Source organism: Aulonocara stuartgranti, assembly GCF_965226115.1.
Source record: "Aulonocara stuartgranti genome assembly, chromosome: 17".
Taxonomy (NCBI): Eukaryota; Metazoa; Chordata; class Actinopteri; order Cichliformes; family Cichlidae; genus Aulonocara; species Aulonocara stuartgranti.
In genome coordinates this window covers 31,635,772-31,656,217 of record NC_138953.1, presented here as the reverse complement: position 1 = coordinate 31,656,217, position 20,446 = coordinate 31,635,772, and the positions used below count along the sequence as shown (strand labels likewise).

At 40.0% G+C, this 20,446-nt stretch overlaps 3 protein-coding genes across 3 annotated transcripts; 2 read left to right on the top strand and 1 right to left on the bottom strand.

Moving 5' to 3' along the window:
• Positions 1 to 185: 185 nt before the first annotated feature.
• Positions 186 to 8,345, bottom strand: asb15b (ankyrin repeat and SOCS box containing 15b). Its single transcript, XM_082511043.1, has 14 exons — positions 8,277 to 8,345; positions 7,904 to 8,012; positions 7,204 to 7,256; positions 6,918 to 7,049; positions 6,624 to 6,788; positions 6,428 to 6,534; positions 6,171 to 6,309; positions 5,916 to 6,087; positions 5,400 to 5,560; positions 3,254 to 3,398; positions 2,272 to 2,427; positions 2,067 to 2,169; positions 1,829 to 1,982; positions 186 to 1,699 (listed from the first exon to the last, which is right to left on the bottom strand). The coding sequence occupies exons 2-14, from the start codon at positions 8,008 to 8,010 to the stop codon at positions 1,530 to 1,532; spliced, it is 1,764 nt and encodes a 587-aa protein (XP_082367169.1). The 5' UTR covers positions 8,011 to 8,012; positions 8,277 to 8,345; the 3' UTR covers positions 186 to 1,529.
• A 1,126-nt stretch (positions 8,346 to 9,471) lies between these two features.
• Positions 9,472 to 13,395, top strand: LOC309692072 (uncharacterized protein). The gene is made up of 7 exons (XM_082510255.1): positions 9,472 to 9,520; positions 10,107 to 10,199; positions 10,441 to 10,497; positions 10,600 to 10,758; positions 10,993 to 11,206; positions 11,348 to 11,436; positions 12,773 to 13,395. The coding sequence occupies exons 1-7, from the start codon at positions 9,509 to 9,511 to the stop codon at positions 12,872 to 12,874; spliced, it is 726 nt and encodes a 241-aa protein (XP_082366381.1). The 5' UTR covers positions 9,472 to 9,508; the 3' UTR covers positions 12,875 to 13,395.
• Positions 13,396 to 13,443: 48 nt separating this feature from the next.
• Positions 13,444 to 20,198, top strand: LOC309692071 (uncharacterized protein). The gene is made up of 7 exons (XM_082510254.1): positions 13,444 to 14,302; positions 15,297 to 15,404; positions 15,562 to 15,618; positions 15,707 to 15,865; positions 16,278 to 16,437; positions 16,786 to 16,886; positions 17,156 to 20,198. Exons 1-7 carry the CDS (start codon positions 14,291 to 14,293, stop codon positions 17,318 to 17,320), a joined length of 762 nt encoding a protein of 253 aa, XP_082366380.1. The 5' UTR covers positions 13,444 to 14,290; the 3' UTR covers positions 17,321 to 20,198.
• The last annotated feature ends 248 nt before the right edge of the window (positions 20,199 to 20,446 follow it).

Below are 20,446 nucleotides of genomic sequence, written 5' to 3'. Positions count from 1 at the left end.
CAACTATTCCTTAAAAAAGTGTTTTTGATATTACGCCAATGACATTTTTAACTTACCTTTTATACATGTACAAAGTTTTAGTTTTTGTGTTACTACCCCAAGCTTCCATAAGTGGGCCAGAAAATACCCGTAATCATTTCCTATGGAATTTCATGGGAACCTTTGATTATTGTCAACTGCGACTGTCAGGAAAATATATTTTATTGAACACAAAGAGTGTAACACGTTAAGAAGATTATTTTAAACAGCAAGAACTAGCAGGCAGCACACATTTACCACTTACAGTGATTGTGTCACTGTAGATAAACAGCTTGTGCTGTTCAGGGGGAGGTTCAAATTTCTACAGTAGATGCCAAACAAGCTTGTCATATCCAAAAGTTCTTCTGAGTCTGTGATGCATGCATCCCCTATGCAAGAACTGGACGGGTTTGTATTGGGAGACAGTCAGGGGAAGAAGTTCAGAATCTGGGGGAAATCCCGGTCCAGCAGTTTTGCACTAGGTTCAAAAAGACAAGACGCAACATCACCACAGATAATGTTGCCTCCTGTGCAGTGTCTTCTGAAGAGGTTTACAGCACAGAGTTTGCATTCAGCGGTACGGCATGGAGGAAAATACCAGAAAGGATTAAAAAAAAAACACAATTAATCACATTCCACGGTTTGTTGGCACCTACACCTGCCAGTGTAAAACACAGAGGTGGCCCATGGTGCTGTGGTGCAGCTTCACATTGGTATCTGGTATCGCAACTGCATGACGGGTCGTCCTCACCGAGCTCTCAAAGGAGCTTGCTGCATCACATATGAGAAGCCGGCTGGAAGGTTGCTCCCAACGGCAAACCACAATCACAGTGACAAAAGTCACAACTGGGCCCCAGGAAAAAAAGCCAATCGAAGACAACAAGATTTCAGATCCAAGTAACGAAGATCATAAAGTCAGCAGTCAGTGCGACAAAATCAATGTACCTGTGTGAAGGGATTACAGCCAGAAATAGGTCAAAACTTCATACAGACAGGAGGACAAAGAAAATATAAAGAGAGGAAGTATCTCTCATACCGACACACAAACAAAATGGATGTTGACATTGTTCTGTTGCTGGTTTGTATTTTTTTTTTCATTTCCAATTTTCAAAATGTGAAAAAAATATTTCAAACATCAAATCATTCTTGTCTGAACCAAAATATAGTATAAAATATAACACAAAGATTATTTTTAATCACAATAACAAAAGCGGCATAATTAACACAGGCCATTTTTGACCCACTTATGGAAGAATGTTGGGTCCAGTCACTCGTGCATCCAAGGTTTAACACACGTCACCCTGCAAAGGTCCAGGACCAGGTCACACTTGCTCAGCTCTCCTCATGCATGAACTGAAACACTTGTGTGAGGGACATCTATTTCATATACTAGACATTCATTTTTTGGTTTTTAATTCAGTCTGTAAAAAAACAACTGAAATAAGGTATTGCATTAAATGAGCACTTTGGCTGTTTTCACACTTTAGTCACATGTATAAATAAAACGTGTTTCACACAGATAACAGGTCACCGTACAGGTCACGCTCTCTGTAGGTCAGGTAGTTCATCAGCCTTGGGGGGAAGGGACCAGCAGCCATAGTTTCAGGGTCATTCAAGGTCCTGAGGCTCATGTGACTTCTGATTACCAGTCGACACAAGTGCTGCAGAGACCGTGGCTTCCCTTTGGACACAGAAACACACATAACCTCCAGCTTTTTAAATCACTTTTCAAAATGTCATGTTTTTCTCTGCTTTAGAGTGCATGTTTTGCACGTTTTTCTTATCTACAGACTTGTCTCTGCAGTTTTACCCAGTATGTCAGAAATCTCATCCCACTCCGGCCTCCTCTGCAGGATTTGTCTGAGCTTAAAACAAATGCTGACATGGCTGACGTAGTCCAGTAGCATCCTTACCACTTTGCCTACAACGTGAGCAAGGCATGATACTGACACAAACTCACAGAACTGAAAAAGAAAAGAAAAGGGAAGTGACATATTGTAGAGGTTAGCTAACAGATGGTCTGTGTGTCTGCCTGTAGTGTCTCTTACTGAGATGACTTTCGGTTGACTGTAAATCTGATAGGCTTGGTTATGCAGCTCAGTCCAGGTACTATCCAATTCTTCACTGTCACCATGACCGCACTGGAAACACCTGTACGGTTGCAAAAATCCGATAATGAAATTGATGAATCTGAACTACATATCCTCTGTAAATAAATCGAATATCGACTAATTTCACAGCAGGTATACGTGCTTGTAAGCGTGATATCCACTGTTGAGCAGCAATCGCAGCATGACGTGGTCTCTGAAGCAGTACTGCAGTGCTGTGGGGAACACCGTGTTGCTGATCACTCTGAAATAACAGTTAACCTCTGCTCCATGGGACAGCAACAGCTCCACCAAGTCGAACCTGGTTACAGAAATAAAAAAAGAAGATTTTAATGCCTCTGCTGTAACACAGCGCTGCCAATACCAGAAATGATAATAGTCAGAAATTACATGTACTGTATAGTCAAATTACATTTATAGTGATGTTAAAAAAATATTTGCCTAATCGTACTTCCTGATTTCTTACTGTTTTGCATATTTGTCACACTGCCTGTGAGCATGTTTCAGATAATAGACAGAGGTAACCTGTGTAAACACTAAATATTTTACACAGTAATTGTCCTTTAAATCTAATAAGTGGTTGGCTTTGACTAGGCCACATTTTGGTAAACATGACATAATTATTGGAGTAATATTGGTAGGCCAAGCACTCCAGGAAATGTTGGCTTTACAAAGGCTTTGTAAGCCTTTTCAGACTGATATATAGCAATGATTTTGTTTCTCATCTGTTCTTAAGTTTCTTTAAATTTTAAAACAATGAGCTGATTTTTGAGATCTTTTAGCCTCCTTTACTTTTTCACACAAATTCCTCATTCAGTAGGTAATAATCGGGCCTGGGTTTGAATAGTGAATAGTGACTAAATTCAGCTTTCTATAAAAAATATAGTTAATTACAGTTGAATTGCACCAAGCAGGTGCAATTACTTTTTCACACTGGGCCAGATTGGTTGGACCAGCTTTTTCCCTTAATAAATTAAATCATTGTTAAATAACTGTACTTTGTATTTACTCGGGTTAGCTTTGTCTAATTTTAAAATGTGTGACGATAGGAAACATGCAAGTGTGACAAAAAAATCAGGAGGGGGCAAATACTTTTTTACAGCACTGTATGTACATACGCTATTTACCTCTCAGCACGTATAGCAACCAGTATGCATCGCAGTGGATCCAGGTCAGTTCTCGCGCCAGCCGCCAGCAACCTCTCCGAACAGGTCACATCACCGTTGGACACAGCGAAGTAGAGAGGAGTCTTCCTGAGGTCCCCGTAGTTCTCTGCAGCATTTACAGTACTTGTGCTTACAAATATAAACGACTTTTTTAAGAGGACTGGAAACTTCATCACTTTAGAAAATCCCAACATCACCAAGCATTGACTTTGCATATTGCTCTACATATATACAGGGAGTGCAGAATTATTAGGCAAATGAGTATTTTGTCCACTTCATCCTCTCCATGCATGTTGTCTTACTCCAAGCTGTATAGGCTCGAAAGCCTACCAATTAAGCATATTAGGTGATGTGCATCTCTGTAATGAGAAGGGGTGTGGTCTAATGACATTAACACGCTATATCAGGTGTGCATAATTATTAGGCAACGTCCTTTCCTTTGGCAAAATGGGTCAAAAGAAGGACTTGACAGGCTCAGAAAAGTCAAAAATAGTGAGATATCTTGCAGAGGGATGCAGCAGTCTCAAAATTGCAAAGCTTCTGAAGCGTGATCATCGAACAATCAAGCGTTTCATTCAAAATAGTCAACAGGGTCGCAAGAAGCGTGTGGAAAAACCAAGGCGCAAAATAACTGCCCATGAACTGAGAAAAGTCAAGCGTGCAGCTGCCAAGATGCCACTTGCCACCAGTTTGGCCATATTTCAGAGCTGCAACATCACTGGAGTGCCCAAAAGCACAAGGTGTGCAATACTCAGAGACATGGCCAAGGTAAGAAAGGCTGAAAGACGACCACCACTGAACAAGACGCACAAGCTGAAACGTCAAGACTGGGCCAAGAAATATCTCAAGACTGGTTTTTCTAAGGTTTTATGGACTGATGAAATGAGAGTGAGTCTTGATGGGCCAGATGGATGGGCCCGTGGCTGGATTGGTAAAGGGCAGCGAGCTCCAGTCCGACTCAGACGCCAGCAATGTGGAGGTGGAGTACTGGTTTGGGCTGGTATCATCAAAGATGAGCTTGTGGGGCCTTTTCGGGTTGAGGATGGAGTCAAGCTCAACTCCCAGTCCTACTGCCAGTTTCTGGAAGACACCTTCTTCAAGCAGTGGTACAGGAAGAAGTCTGCATCCTTCAAGAAAAACATGATTTTCATGCAGGACAATGCTCCATCACACGCGTCCAAGTACTCCACAGCGTGGCTGGCAAGAAAGGGTATAAAAGAAGAAAAACTAATGACATGGCCACCTTGTTCACCTGATCTGAACCCCATTGAGAACCTGTGGTCCATCATCAAATGTGAGATTTACAAGGAGGGAAAACAGTACACCTCTCTGAACAGTGTCTGGGAGGCTGTGGTTGCTGCTGCACGCAATGTTGATGGTGAACAGATCAAAACACTGACAGAATCCATGGATGGCAGGCTTTTGAGTGTCCTTGCAAAGAAAGGTGGCTATATTGGTCGCTGATTTGTTTTTGTTTTGTTTTGTTTTTGAATGTCAGAAATGTATATTTGTGAATGTGGAGATGTTATATTGGTTTCACTGGTAAAAATAAATAATTGAAATGGGTATATATTTGTTTTTTGTTAAGTTGCCTAATAATTATGCACAGTAATAGTCACCTGCACACACAGATATCCCCCTAAAATAGCTAAAACTAAAAACAAACTAAAAACTACTTCCAAAAACATTCAGCTTTGATATTAATGAGTTTTTTGGGTTCATTGAGAACATGGTTGTTGTTCAATAATAAAATTATTCCTCAAAAATACAACTTGCCTAATAATTCTGCACTCCCTGTAGTCCAGTGTATAGATGTTTAGTCCTGTGTTCAGATGGATAAACTTCACACTGATTTGCATTTTTTGCAGTGCAATGTCGCAAATATGAACCACAACTTTATCAGTGATGGGGGCTGAAGCACCCTTCACAGTCACTGAAGAGATGTTTTCATCTGCACTTGTTTTTTGCATGTGCGTGCATCTTTGCATTTACCGAATGTGTGTATTTGCGTGTACCGCTTTAGTCCTGCATAATTTAGAAACTCACTATGATAACTAAATGGCCTGAGTTGATGTTGTGTGCACGTGCGCATCCAGCTGATTCGTACCAGAGATGTGTGCATGTAGCAGGGCGTTGACATCATAACCCTTCTGGATAAGCAGCTCTAGACACTGAACCTGCCCCCCGTCTGCAGCAGAGTGGACGGGGCTCTGGCCTGAGAGGCGAATAGCTCTCTTTGTGGTGATAGGGATGAGAGTCCTCAGGATTCTGAAGAGAAAGAAGGAGAGAGAGATCAGGTGGGTGGGAGATAAACAGGAAGAGAGCGGGGCCAAACACAAAACAGAACAGAGACAAAAATGTTCATTAGATCGTGGTGTGAGCTCTACTGTTATTCAGTGACAGAAGTGAAAAACAGTGATAAACAGAGGGCTCTTTGTGGCGATGAGTACAGAGAAAGCACTGCAGCTGCGGAGACAGATGCTTTACATTCAAATTGGCTGCAAAATTAGAGGAAAGTGTTTTTGGTCAAGTTATTTATTTTGGGGATTATTAGTTAGAATGTTGTTGAATGTAGTCAGATGTTATTGGGTTTGAGAGTGAGCTTAAAGTTGCATGAACTCACAGTATGTATCCTTCATACGCAGCTCTATGGATGGGCAGCTGGCAGGCGTAGCTGGCAACATTTGGGTTGGCTCCGTGCTCCAAAAGCAGCTTGACACAGTCCAGGTTTCCAGATCCGGTTGCATCATACAGGACTGTGTCTCCATTGCTTGCCTGGGCATTCACATCACCACCTAGTGGAGTTCAGAGAAAATACAGCAATGTCTGACCCGTCAGGAGGTTTTTATGAGGCATGATACAACATATACTGTTTTACCGTGGTGTATGAGTATGTCTAAAACTTCAGAGTTGCCATGTTCAGCTGCGATCCCCAGCGGTGTCACGCCATGACCGTCTCTGCTTGTTATTTTGGCTCCATGTCGGAGTAACAGCATCATAATAGCTGCACAACCCTCCTGGGGTGAGGGATAGGACACACATGAACACAGAAGGAAAGAAAGGTAATAAAAACTAGAGAAAAATAAAATTTTGTGCTTAAACCTGAACTTTGAGTTTAGATTCAGCTCCATTCACCTTTGCTGCCTCGTGAATGGCCCTCCACTTGGTGAGACACACCTGCTCTACGAAGGCCCCGCCCATGATGAGGGAAAGAACCATGTCGTATGAGCGTTGTCTCACTGCTGCAAAAATGGAAAACAAAAAATGATTCCATAAAAAAAAAGCATAATAATGAAGGTGTTGTGTCAGCTGTCTGAGTGTGTTGTGCTACCGATTAGCAGAGGTGATTCATTCCTGCTGTTGTTGTTGTGCGGTGAAGCTCCGTGTTTCAGAAGTAGCTTGATGTTTTCCACCTGGCCGGCCTCAGCTGCCAGAGTCAGAGCCGTATCACCGTCCTCCGTCTGCTCCTCCAGGGTCAGGTCGGTGGATTCCAACACTGCAACAAGAACACCATTAAGACTGCGTTAAAGGTGGAAATCTACTCAGCCCACTGCTCCAGTAATTGTAGCTTACATTCCACTAAATAGTTTGATCAAGCTGACATCACACTGGTTTTCACTCTCACCCTGCAGCACTGTGTGGAGGACATCTGGCTGCAGCTGCACAGCTGCTGCGTGCAGAGGCAGCCAGCCCCTGCTGTCACTCTCTCTGAAGGCAGACGCGCAACCTGACAGCTCCTGCAGCGCATCCACATCACCTGCCAAGATACAAACAAGAGCCACAAGGAGACTCACAGGGAAACATTTTTAATATTTATGACCAACAGTGAGTTTAAATGTAGGCGCGCCCGCCTTGTACGTCTTTGCTTAATGCCGCATGCAAAAGGCAAACATGATTAAAGGGAACGTTACCTTTTTGAATGGCTGCCATAATCTTCATAAACTCCACACTATTTGTGTTTTTCCTATGAAAATGAAAGCGTTTACTCTGGAAACACTATGATAGAGCTTCATTATACTTTTGATTGCTGATTGCCTTAAAATTTTGTTAATTTGGAACATAAACAACTCCTAACAATACAGTTAGGTCCATAAGTACAGGTTAAGTATAGTAAAAGTTCATATAATCTTGGTTTTTTCCACAATTGTGCAGGCTCTTTTCAATGTTTTCTGGCAAACTTTAATCTGGCCTTCCTGTTCTTGAGCATAACCAGTGGTTTGCACCTTGTTGTAAACCTTCTGTATTTACATTCTGCTGATTGTAGACTTTGACAATGGTACGCCTACCTCCTCAACAGTGTTCTGACTTGGTTAGATGCAGGATGAATTATGTGCATAGGGCTGTATTCTCTGCTCGGATTCAGCCAAATGCTGCAAAAGTGACTGGATGATGCTTCAGAATGAGAACAGATCGTGATCTGAAGCATACTGGGAATGCTACTCAAGCTGAAAGTCTGCATTTCAATCACATCTGGATTGTTTCATTTAAAACCACTGTGACATTGTATGCGGGCAAAATTACAAAATCTGTATGATTGTCCAAATACTTATTGACCTAACTGTCAATTTTCATTAATAATAAACATTAAAGACCCTTCTTGGTTTTCCATACCTATCTGTTTGCACTGAGCATGGCAGCTTGTAGGCATCTTGAATGCTCTCTCGAATAGCAAACTCAATCAAGTCTTCATTTATGGCCTCCTGTTCAAAGTCCTCCATTTCTATATGTAGAGACAAAAGCAAGAGAAAGGGGCACTTGAATTCTTTTCATAAATAGGAGTTTCGCGTACAGTATGAAGGTGAATTATACAATGTAGAAACCTTATCAGTCTGTAGATCGTGCTTTCTGCACAGCATGCAACTTTCTGGCACGGTATCACCACTATTCATGCAGGACATAAGCATGCTAATGTAAAGCAGTCCTATTGGAAATTACACAACAACCTTAACTTGCATTTCATGTTAGTCATATTAGTCGGTCTCACCGGTTGATCTGAATAAGTCCCCTTGAGGTCTCCAGCTCACAGCCTGGTTGTGTTTTTGTTTTGCAGTGTGTTAAGCTGTTTGGGTTATATTTAGATGTGGCCTGCTTTAGATGACCTGCCTCAGCTCAGACTATGCCTTCCACGTCTTCTCTTACAACTGCAGCAGACAAAGTACTTCTGCACTGTGTGTTCAGTCGAATGAAGTTATTTGTTCCCATGTAATTGAAACACGCAAGCTTGTGAGAAGTTGAGACCTGACTTTTGGAAACCTGCATTCATTGCATTAGCTCAAAATAATAAAATGATGAAGAAGTTCTACATATAATTAATAATCTTAACAATATACATCCCAGTAATGTGAATGAAGAAGTTGAATCAGATGTATGCAAAAGAAGGGATACTTCCCTTCCAAAGCTGCTTACATGGAAAGACAGTGAAAGGACACATGGCTGCAGCTGATTTCTGATTGATTTGCATAATTCATTCCTGTATAATGTTGGAAAAAATAGTGGAAAATGTCAGTGGTAATTTCTCAAAGCCCAGAATGATCTCCACATTAACAGTCTCTCAACCTTAAGTATATTACACTTATGCCCATATCTAGCAGAAAGGGACTGAGCTGATTTGGCCTGTTTGAAGTTTTGAAAAAGTGGGGGGTATTTTGCCCCCTAATTATTTGATGATCATGATTCATAGTAAAATTTGATCATAAAGTAATAAAAGGGAAAGCAGTTACAGCAAAATGTTTAAAAACCATAAGCTGCCAAAGTCTGGGGAACTGACATAGGAGAATTTTTGGAAAAATAGATACAAAAGGGAAATGGATATTAGCAAATTAACTAACTACAAAGAAACAAACAATTTAAGATAGCTTTAATCAAATCCAAAATAACCAAAAATGTAATTAAATATCAAATTATGTTAACGGCATATTGAAATTAAATCATTTCAATATTTTTTTATTCAATGAAATTCTTTTAATGACTTTAACGAGAGCTTTAACAAAGCAAAAAAACAAAACAAAAACATGGTTAATCATTTAATATAAAGTGGCTATAAACAGTATTGTCATTAAATAATATTTATTTTTTTATTTTTTGATGCATAGATCTTGCAACTAGAGTAATGTATATTTCATGGGGTTTCCCTCCCTGCGTCCAAGGGTTTCCATAAAAGGCCGTTTGCAGCTCCTCCCCCTCACTTTTGTCAGTCAGAGGGTGCAGGTGTTGGTAATGGATGTCAAGGTAGGCCAAACGGGCAGTGAGACCTTGTTTGATGGGATTTGATCTCATATCTTACTTAAAACGATGCTACTGTAATTGGGATGGGCTGCTAGCTTGCCCGCTGGCAAGTTCAACGTAAACTAGAGCTAGCTATCTTGGTTTTAACAAAATATCAGAGCAACTCTTACAAGTAATCCCAGCTAACTTGGCAGTAAACATAAAAACTTGTGTAAATTTTTACAGTGTGACTAATTGAATTCCCTTATAATTTAATTTTTTTAAACAGTGGCCCATGCTTATGTCAAACTGTACTATTTATGCTATATTTGACAGTAAATTTAAGGTGGCACTTAGAGCAAGATTTTATTGTCATCAGCTAGTTTTATACTGTTTTAAACCCTAAAAAATTATATATAGCTACATTTATATAGCTTAAACAATACTGGGACTGTTAGACTTAAATGTGAGACTATGGTGAAATCTCATTTCTGCTGCTGCACACAAACGTCACCAATCCCAAATTTATTTTTATAACTCTAAATGACTATACATAATGTAAAGCATATACACTGTATGATGTAGCAATACTTTCATATTCATCCCAAAGGTGCCTTTTCTCCTCCTGAGTCTCTTGACAAATTTGACTCTCTGCTTTGAATATGGGTCACCAGTAACCGATCTCCATAGAGTGGCACTGTTGGTGAGTTGCTACAGGCTTGATGTATGTCACATTTGTTCTATGTTGCGGGGCTTTTCTTGGCCCAGAGTTAACCTCTGGAGAACTTACAGAAATCTTTTTTTCTTATTTCTGACAATATGATAACCAAAGAGGTCTGCTATGCTTGGATAAAAGAAATTTTTAATTTTTAATCACAATTCTGTTGGATTTTTTTTTTTTTTTTTAACAAAAACCTCTCTGATGGTCCCTATTTCCCCTATAGAAGCAGGATCTTCCCAGTGACTATTTGGTTCCCATTAGTTATGTTCCCAACGAGGTGGTATGTATGAAATGAAGAAATATGAGCAAATTTCTTTTACTATTTTTAATTTTATTTTTGTTTGACAAAGGTTGTTCATGGTTTTTGTACATGCCTCTCCAGGCTGGCACTTGTTGGGTGGTGCTAAATATCTATCCATTGGAGCAAAGTCTTGAGAGATTGACCAACAATTTTGGTGACAAATCCACCAACAGAGAAAGCCTGCTTATTTTTATTGAAATTCTCCAAACTGTGTGGCTGAAGTTTGACCATATGAAAGTGGTGGGTAATCATCGACCTCATTCATTATATGCATTTCTGACAGCATATTTATTTTAAATAGCGTTTGGACTGTGACATGCATAGTTTTAAAATGAGATGTAGTTTAATTTGTAGAAGCACACTGGTTCACTGTGCAAGAGAACACTGAAACTCAGTTTTAGGCAGAATTTGTTTTTGTACACTTAATTGTGTAATTTAGTTATTTCAAATGAGCATGTTATCTGATTCCCACAGGAAATATTGATGCAGTACTTTGATTGCCACTATCAGGAACAGCACATACCATCTGGCCCTTACTTTGACTACATGGAAAACCTCTTACGTGGAGCTGATCGAGGACTATTTGATTTCTCATGTGAACCACCACCGTGCCCAAGTACTCGACAAACATTTACGACTCAAGAAACATCCCAGTCACCACCTAACCTTAGAACTCAACAAACACCAGGTACAATGTTAATGCAGTTAATGCACCGGACTTGGGTGCTTTATGTAACTTAGAAAATAATGGGGGGGAAAGTGTACTCAGTGTATTTTTTTGTTTTTTTTTTGTTTTGTTTTTTGTTTTTTTGTTTTTTGTCATTTGCAGAGTTTCTGGAGGACGACAACTTGACGCTTTTGATTTTTGTCACCATCTCCATTGCAGTTTGTGTCATTGTTTGTGTGTTTTTGTCGCTGGTGAGTAAACCATCAAACCCCTAACCCAGTAAGTTTATCAACTTTCCTTGCCCTGAAATTCCCAACAAATTAGTGAGTAAAATCTCTAACAGAATGCAACAGTTCATCAAATCGTTTTTTTGTTTTTTGTTTATTTTCCCCAGCAAGTACTGTTGAGTCAACAATTTCATTCATCCATGCTGGCTTATGGATAAATGCCAACAAAACGTTTGAGTTTAATACCGATAGAAAACACTTTATAGTGGTGTACTTTTATCAGTAAAATATGATCAATATGTTAAACAAACCTGCCAGACATTCCTATTTGGTATTAAAATTGTGTGCATGTTGGTGTAACACCTCCTTTAAGACATGCTATGTAGCTTCACAGGAAGCATTTCTTCCATGAGTCTGGTTGGTTGGGAGTAGCGTTTGCAGTAATAAGAGGGCTAAGCATAAAAGCAAAGCGGTCTAAATTTACTGATCAATCTGCACTTTTATTCTCATCTATTGTCATGAGCTTTTGGTAGTGACCACAAGTTTGAGTTCGTGGATACAAGCAGCAGAAAGGAGTTTCCTTCTAAGAATGGGCTCTCAGTCATTTGAGGAACTCTGAGTAGAGCTGCTACACATTAGAAGGGGGCAGTTGAGATTGTTCAAGCTACTGACTAGGCCTCCTAGGTATGTTGTTGTGGTCATGTCCCACCGGGAAGAGGCCGATGGACAGACCAAACACTCGCTGGAGAGACTACATCTCTCGGCTAGCTTGGGAATCTCTTGGTGTCACCCCCGGATGGACGAGCTGGTGTGGGGAGTCTGGTCTTCTCTGCTCAGACTGCTGCCCTTGCAACCCAAACCCAGATAAGCAGTGAAAGATGGATAGCTTGTTGCACAATGGCATAAGCATTAAGCTCAAAACTCTTTTTCCTGTGTACAACCTCTCCAGAAGTGCACTCTTGGCTTTCGGTTATTCAGGCAGATAACTGCATTAGTGCAGAAATGGTCCGTAATGAAAGCTGAGAAAGCACGGGACCACAGCTGTGCTGCTGCTTTTTAACAGTTCAAAGAGGACTGCACGGTCCTCTCTGGATAAAGAAACCCTAATTTGGGGTATCTATTTTGAACCTCTTCTAAAGAGAATCGCCCTTAGTGTTAAAACTTCAACTCAGCTGTACAGACTCTTGGCCTGTGTGGTCTAATAAAGCCTATTTCCTAATGAGTCTTCATTTTAGTTGGCACTTCCAGGAAGGCAATTCTTCTAAAGTTCAACAGCTCATCAAAAATTCAGCAGTACTTTGAGGCTGTTTTTGTATGATAAACATTATTTGGGTGCTTTTTTTTTTGTTTGTTTCTCCAGTCCAGGTCCCGAAGGCGTTTACATGTTTGCAGCACTGAAAATATTCAAATGCAACCTACTAAAATGACCCAAACTCCGACTGCCTCTCTGAAGCATGATTAATAAGAAGGAAGGGAAAAAAACTGGACGGCAATAGAACGACTCGCTCTCCAAGTTGTTCTGTTGTTGGCACGAGTCTGCTGGATAAATGAGTGATCTGATGGCTTCAAGGCACAGACTAAAGCTGCTGTATGAGAGATTGCGGAATTCAACTGGTGCTATCTCGCAAACAACGCCACAAGAATCCGGTCTTATGTTTTTTTTTTTTATCTCTCAATTCTTTTCCTCCAACCTGATATCTGAGCAAGTGAAGCAAGAAGAGGGGAACCGTGGCAACAAAACGGGACATCTTTAGTTATGTGTTTGAACCAATGTGAATTAAATGAGATGATGCACAGCTGCATAATGTGTCTCTTTCTCTCCACTAGCTTACTGCTGCCACTTAATGGAGTTGATGAAAGTTCTTGCATTTTGTATGGCACAAGAAAACAGAATATGGATGTCATATTTATTTGTCATGAACAAACTGAGAATAGATCTCTTTGAATGACAAATATTTTTAAATACAAATTAACTTATTCGTATAGTCATAGCGTTGTTCGTCATGATTGTGCGCTGAGATGATTTCCGGGTCAGAGGCAGGACAAGGCACAAATGGAGAAATTAGTGGCTGGATAGCTGTCAAAAATTGCTTCTCATCCTGGCTGCTGTTTAAATCAGTTTGTCTGACGCTTCTGAAAAGACCAGGTTCTTTATCTGCTATTCTGAACTGGAGCCATTCAGGTGGTGATTCAGTTTGGGAGTCGCAGTTAAAAATATCATTGAAACCTCAAATCAAAATATCATTACACTGTCATCAACTGGCCGTTTCCCTGTGGTTAGAGATCGGCCTTTAACTGGAGTATATTTACGCAAGTCCACACATGGAATTCTTGCTTTCTATAATGTAATGTATAAAAATGCACTTCACAAGTGGGTTATGCAACACCTATACGTGCAATAATGTGTATTTTTGAGCCCAAGTATGTCCAAAATAATCAAAAAATATGTAAACAGTAATAGGTTACAGCAAAAAGTACTGCATCAAAGAGCACGGCTGAACGTCTGAACTACCTCATCTGATTTTCACTTTCCAAACAACAGCTTGAGGAATAACCTTGACATATTCTAAGCGAAATATTCTCTCGAGAGAACAAGCACCCACTTTATCCTGACGAACAAATTGATATGTGGGAGTTTATGGAAAAGTCTCAGACAGCGTCAGTGTGCGACATAATGACTCAGCCTGTAGGCGGCCACTCCAACACGTCAGAAGTCCGCCAGTTTGTCTGAAGTGAAAGCAGACTGCCGGCCCATCCTCAAGTTTCACTACACGCTTGGACATTACACCCACAGACACACAGAGATGAGCTCTGTCTTTGGACTGAAAAAACTGAATTTCATGCACTGCATTTGAGAAACTTGGGATTCTTTCTCCATATGAGGAAGAAAGTAAGTATGTCCTTTAATTTTTTAATGTTTTTTAACATATGTAATATGTGTAACTGTATACGCTTCCATACTGGCATTGATTTTTCTTAACTTTGCTCATTAAATAACAGGAATATTATTTTATATTAACATTTCCTGCATTCTTTGTTTTTTTTGTCAGCTGCTTACTTGTTATGAAATGCCACTGTGCTTTTTATAAAGAAATGTAGCCTTGTGGTTTTCTTCAAGCTGACTGTTTTATTAGATAAGTGCTAAACTGATAAAGGGAATATTACAATCATATAACATTACAGGACTACATCAAAAAGTTCATGTTATGAAGCATGCTTCCTTTTTGAGCTGCATTTAAAAGCAGTTGAATGTTATTAAGAGATCTACAGTAAATGCTGCACGTACTGCTGCTGCAGCACTCTTCAAGAGGCAGTAACGTGACACGCTAAGAGGAGTAAAAAAAATTGATTTTTTTTTTTTAAAATAAAAGGATAAAATGCATTTTGCATTAAATGTGACACTAACGAGTTTGCACATTCATTTATTAATTCATTGTTTATCGTTTGAAGCAGTGAGTTTTAAACTGGGAGTGTCACTTTACTTCACTGACAGTCTAAAATATATGTATCGTAAATTTACTGTAATATTGACAAAAATGAGAAAAAGGTTATACTAGGTAAAGCAGATCATTAAAATAGTTTATAGATCAAATTTAAAAATAATTGGATCCACAGATTTAGCTCCATTTCTAGTCTTAAAATGTTGCCCAGCCTTTTATTTATTGGCTTTTATGCCTGGCAAAGACATTGGAATCCTCACCTTTAAGTAAGGGGGGGGAATTGATTATCCTGTAATACAACCACACTACCCTCAAACAAAACACTGAGGTTGAACTGGTCAACTTTCATTTCAGGGATGTGGTAAATCAATGCTCAGTAACAACACCGCAGCAGATGTCGATTGCTGTACCTTATGTAATGTAAGGTATACATTTCCCCCTCAGATCTTGAAAGCACCTTGTCTCCTCCTGAGTCTGGTAACAAGTTTGAATCTTTGCTCTGGAAAATTTGGGTCACCAATAACTGATGATGTGAACAAGCTGCCAGTATTGGTGAGTTACTACAAGACTGATACATATCATATTTATAGTGCGTTGACACATGAACTTCTGTTTTGTGCTTCATGTTAAATTATCTCTGTAAGAGCTTCCATTCCTGATCATTTGTAGTAAAAACAAAAATCCTTCCCTGTCATTAATTCCTCTGTAGAAGCAGAATATCCCCTATGATTATGAGATTCCTGTTAGTTACATTCCCAAAGAAGTGGTATGTATAATGCAACGTGAGAGAATCAAATATAAAATTGGTTTGAATTGAATCAAAGCTGCTCATAGTTCTGTTTCTCCGTCTTCAGGCTGGCACCTGCTGGGTGGTGTTAAATATCTATCCACTGGAGCAAAGTCTTCGGAAGCTGGCCAGCACGTTTGGCACCATCTCCACCAACAAAGACAACGTACTCCTCTTCATTGCAATGCTCAAGAGTTTACGCTTCACCTTAGACCACGAGAGGCTGGTGGGTAATGAGACACTGTGGTCTATGCTGCTCATCTTCTCTGCAAACAGTACTTGAATTTGTGCCTTTGTAAAATTTAAAGTATCAGTGATCAGGTAGAAAGCCCTTTTGGCAGTGTGTTGGTGTGCGTGTAGCACGACATGTTGTAAAATCAAAGTTACCTGTGATATTGTGCAGACCGTTGGGTGCCTGCACTCGTATGTATATCTCCATCAGGTAACGCTTAGAAATGTTCAGGCCTACAGGGCATGTGGAAACACACTAACACTATGCTAGTTTTGCAAATAAGCCCTGCAGCTTAATTTTATGCCAAATTAATGTAATAACCTAGACAGTGAGGGACTTGTTTTAAGGAACATTTAATTGAATAACTGAGGTATTTAAGGTTGGCTTGTTGTCTGATTTCCCACAGGAAATGGCGATGCAGAGCTTCCAGTGTCACTATCAGGAACATGGCTTACTGACTGGTCCTTACTTTGACTACATCAGAGACTTTTTACACACTGCTGCTCAAGGACCAACTGACTTCTCCTGTGAGCCACCACCATGCCTTAGTACTGAACAAACACCAGGTACAGTCCTCACTTGCATTTAAAGTTCAGATTTTTTTGTGAAAGCTTCCAAAATAAAGTAGATTATTGGAGGGGGAGGCATTCGTTTAGGATTAGGAATCCAGCTGTGTACAGTAATCAGATATGCAGCCTTAAGGCAGAAGCGTTTCTTTACAAAAAAAAAGAAAAGTAATTTGATGACCTCTCAAAAACAAAAGGTATTGAAATGACCAGTCCCTAGCTGTAACTAAGATTGATTTCCATCAGAGTATTCTGTCACACATTCAATAAGGGGATTGGTCTGCCCTCTATCATATTTCTAAGGTGTAAGTGTGATTGGTTACATTGTCAATAACGTCCTCCTTGCAGGGGTTCATGAAGGGAATCGTGGGGATGCTTGGTCGAGAAGATCTCCCCTGCTTTTGGTTCTCATCCCCTTCATCACTTGTGTTGCTCTCATAGTGTGGTTGGTAAGTGAATTTAGACTTGAGGCTTCCGTCTGCTGGTCTTTGTGGGTTAGGCTAAAAAAGCCTGGCTGTTAATGTGCCCTCATTATATTGAGCACTTCCAGGAAGGAAGTTGTAAGGTTAACAGCTCATCAAAAATTCATTAGTAATCTGAGACTCTGTTAACGTAATAAAACCCACTTTTCAGATTTACTTTCTGTCATATGAAACTGTATGACCAACACAGGCTTGGTGCTTTTCTTGTTTTCCTTGTTTTTTTGTTTTTTTTTTAGGTCAAGTCTGGAAAGCGTTTACCAGTATGCAACACTGAAAATAGCCAAATGGAACCTTCTGACACGATCCCAACTGTGTCTATCTCCATCCCACTTCAAACACTCACCCACGCTGCTGACGCTCAGCCAGAGCGGGAAGCGATTGCTGAACATGAAAGTGGATGAAGGACGTTTAATAAAGAAGGAAAAACTTGGACAGCAGCATACCAACTCACTCTCCAGTCAGCTGGATAAATGAGTGGTCTCCTCTGCTTTCACTCATCTGAGCGCAGGGTCCACAGCTACTCTGCAAGAGCAAACCCAAGCTGTTGTGGAGGCAGGTGTACTACAAAATTCCCCATCGGCACTTCTTTGGTAGCTGATTATCTTTCAAAATGGCTGGCAAAGCACAGATTTTCCTGCCTTGGGTTCCGCTGGCCTATTTTGTGACAACCAGATTCAGTTTGTTTTTCCTCACACTCTGGACTAATATCTTTAAGGGGTTTGTGCTTCACTTTGAAGCTGCAATCAAAAAAAAAAAGTATCGCTGGAGCTTAAAATCATGTAATCATCACACGTCATCCACTTGATGACTCTGTCTGGGTGGTTGCCAAGACCGCCCTTTCACTGCTTCGCAACAACCTGATTTCTACAAGCAGAAAAAGACGTACAGTCACATTAATGCTATCTTGAAAGGAAACAACTAAAATGCTGTTGCTGCGTTTTATCTCACGCAGCCTGTCCTGTACTTGTTGTTGACATTATTATGATCTGCGATCTGTCGCAAATTGCAAACCTGCTACTCACAAACAACACACTGAGCAGTTCAACAAGTGTCCCACTTTGTGTATCAAAGATCTGACCAGATGGCAGATAGCCATCGCCAGAGGCACTTTGAATCCAGTCATTGTATTTTCAAAGCCGTTGCCCAGTGATCTATAGCTGCTGCTCAGCCGCAGTGAGTGTGTTAGAGGTTTTAATGCCTTATTCACTGGGTCAATTATGTTCAGTCATGAGAACATGACTCCCCGAGTGTGAGCGCTCTTGTAGTGCATGTGTCACAGACGGAGCGAGAGACAGTGCAGACAGGACGAGGGAAAGTGAGGGAGATAGGGACTGATAGATGGATGGACGGATGAGCTCAGTGAGAAGCATAAGGAGGGCTTGTTCTCGTCACAAAAGAACTGGCCGTAGGCTGGAGGAAATGCCAGTTACAAACACAACTGATGTGCACAGATCCCTATGAATCAACAGGCTAAGAATCCTTCTAGACCGCAGGCTAAGCACCCTACAGAGCCCGGTTAGTATTCAATAACAGTTGACTGTATTTGAATGATTAACTTCCAAAACACACCCATGAAATATGGATATATCTTTGGTAAAATGTCTTTCTGTCGTAGACTTTGTGTAAACAGTGTTGTCTTTATAGTGAACTGTTTGTAAAGGTTTCATATTTGTATTTTGTGAAAACATGTTATTTGTGTGTGAAGTATTTAAGTTATTTGGTTACGTGTTTCACTTACAAAAATGTTTCCAGCTGTTTTAGTGATGCAAATGATGAACACGCCCAATTATATCGTGAATGTACAGGAGCTAGACAAAATACTGTGAACGCAGAAAGGAAAGCGCGTTGTAACTCTCACCAAATTCAGAAATCCATCATTTTGCACTGCAGGGGTCTGATCACATTTACAAATTACTATATTTAGATACTGTCCCCATATTTGAAAACTGTTTGTCTTGGATTTCCCCTGTTTTTCCTGAGGTTTTTCACCTATACAGTTCATCTGACTGACATGGCTGCAGTTTGGGAGGAGCATTTTAACTGTTTTTTTTTCCCTCATATTGATAATTCACATGCAACATTGTTGATTGTTCAGTATCTTTTATACCCAGATGAAAGCAAATTTTACAAGATGTCAGTCACCACATTGGACCTACTATAAATCTGTTACAGTGTAATTATTTGCAGAGAGCCTTTCCACTCTCCTCTGCTTGTAGTTTCTTATTTTCTCCACATTTTGCTGTGCTCAGGAGGTTTCTGGGCTTCAGCCCTCCAGCAGTGGGTGTTTAACTCCCAGCCAATAAAAGTTTTCTGGCTTTGAGGGTGGGGAAACGTGGTGACAACATTACACGCCTCCGTCTCACTCCTCTGCTCTCTGTCTGTGTTGTGAATGTCTGTACATCTGTTCCTCCAGAGGCACATAGTTAAAGCAGAGTGGCCAACTGGCAATGCTGCACCTTGCTGTAAAGGTGTGGCTGTGTTTGTTGTCTATAGGGTGACCGCAGTGAAATAATCAGAAAATGTTGTTTCATCTCCCTCGTGTCATTCACCCCCCCTTTTTTTTTTTTTTTTTTTTTGAGGAGGCAAAAGTGGGGAAAAGCTGGATGTAACATCTGTAATTAGCATAAAGTGTATACGATACTGTCGCCTTTTACTGTAGTTTTCATTGCAATAGAATTTTTTTTTTTTTAAGGAACTTTATTTTTGCTAATCCATATAAATGGCTACTAAGCAGATGTTCTGCCGGTATTGTGCATATATTCTGATTTGTCATCAAAGTGAACCAAGTTTGTTGCCTTCCTGAAATCTTTGTAATTGAAATGGTAGACTTCATGTTCAGGCATGTGAAGTTTATTTAACACTGGGCTTGATAAAAGGCCTCCATTCTTTTCTTTTCTTTTTTCTTCTTCGGGGAATATTTCGACATGCATGACCTCTGAACAAAGTATTGTATTCAGAGAGAATGGTGTTATTCCAAAGGGACAGAGGTTTATTTGGAGAATTTTTCCACATTCTGTTTTTCTTCACAAACAACACTACCACCCATAAAATGTCTCTGTGACTGTTGCAATAAAACTAATTCATGAAGTTATGTTCAACAAAACAGTGCATTTGGGCTAAATGTTGTTAGACTATAAATGATTACATTTTTCGACAAAGCACCTAAGATCTTGTAAGATTTGGTGTACACAAGATGAATTACTTGACGTTTACATGTCTTTAAGACACACCTAATAATATAGAATAATTAAGTTTTAATTGACCATTTAATTTTCTTACTTGCAGACCATGGCCAGCAGAAATCAGGTTATATTGAAAAGCTTTAGGTAAATATTCTATTCAGCCTTTTAATTTATAGGGCAAATAGTGTATATGCTAAATCACCACTTCCTTGGGTACGCCTTGATAGTGTTGGATTCAACCCCCTTTTGCCTTCAGAACTGCTTTAATTCATCATGGCAATAATTCATCAGGTGCTGGACACATTCCTTTCAGATTTTGCTTCATATTAACATAACAGCAGCACA

Excerpts from the sequence above, each read along its gene's own strand:
- asb15b (XM_082511043.1), bottom strand. The coding sequence starts at position 8,010 with ATGGAGGACTTTGAACAGGAGGCCATAAATGAAGACTTGATTGAGTTT. Across the intron at positions 2,428-3,253 it reads GTTGCTATACGTGCTGAGAG|GTTCGACTTGGTGGAGCTGT; the intron begins GTAAATAGCGTA and ends TTCTGTAACCAG. Across the intron at positions 1,983-2,066 it reads GTCAACCGAAAGTCATCTCA|TTCTGTGAGTTTGTGTCAGT; the intron begins GTAAGAGACACT and ends TTTCTTTTTCAG.
- LOC309692072 (XM_082510255.1), top strand. Across the intron at positions 10,200-10,440 it reads TCCATAGAGTGGCACTGTTG|AAGCAGGATCTTCCCAGTGA; the intron begins GTGAGTTGCTAC and ends TTTCCCCTATAG. Across the intron at positions 11,207-11,347 it reads TAGAACTCAACAAACACCAG|AGTTTCTGGAGGACGACAAC; the intron begins GTACAATGTTAA and ends TGTCATTTGCAG.
- LOC309692071 (XM_082510254.1), top strand. Across the intron at positions 15,866-16,277 it reads CCTTAGACCACGAGAGGCTG|GAAATGGCGATGCAGAGCTT; the intron begins GTGGGTAATGAG and ends GATTTCCCACAG. Across the intron at positions 16,438-16,785 it reads TAGTACTGAACAAACACCAG|GGGTTCATGAAGGGAATCGT; the intron begins GTACAGTCCTCA and ends TCCTCCTTGCAG.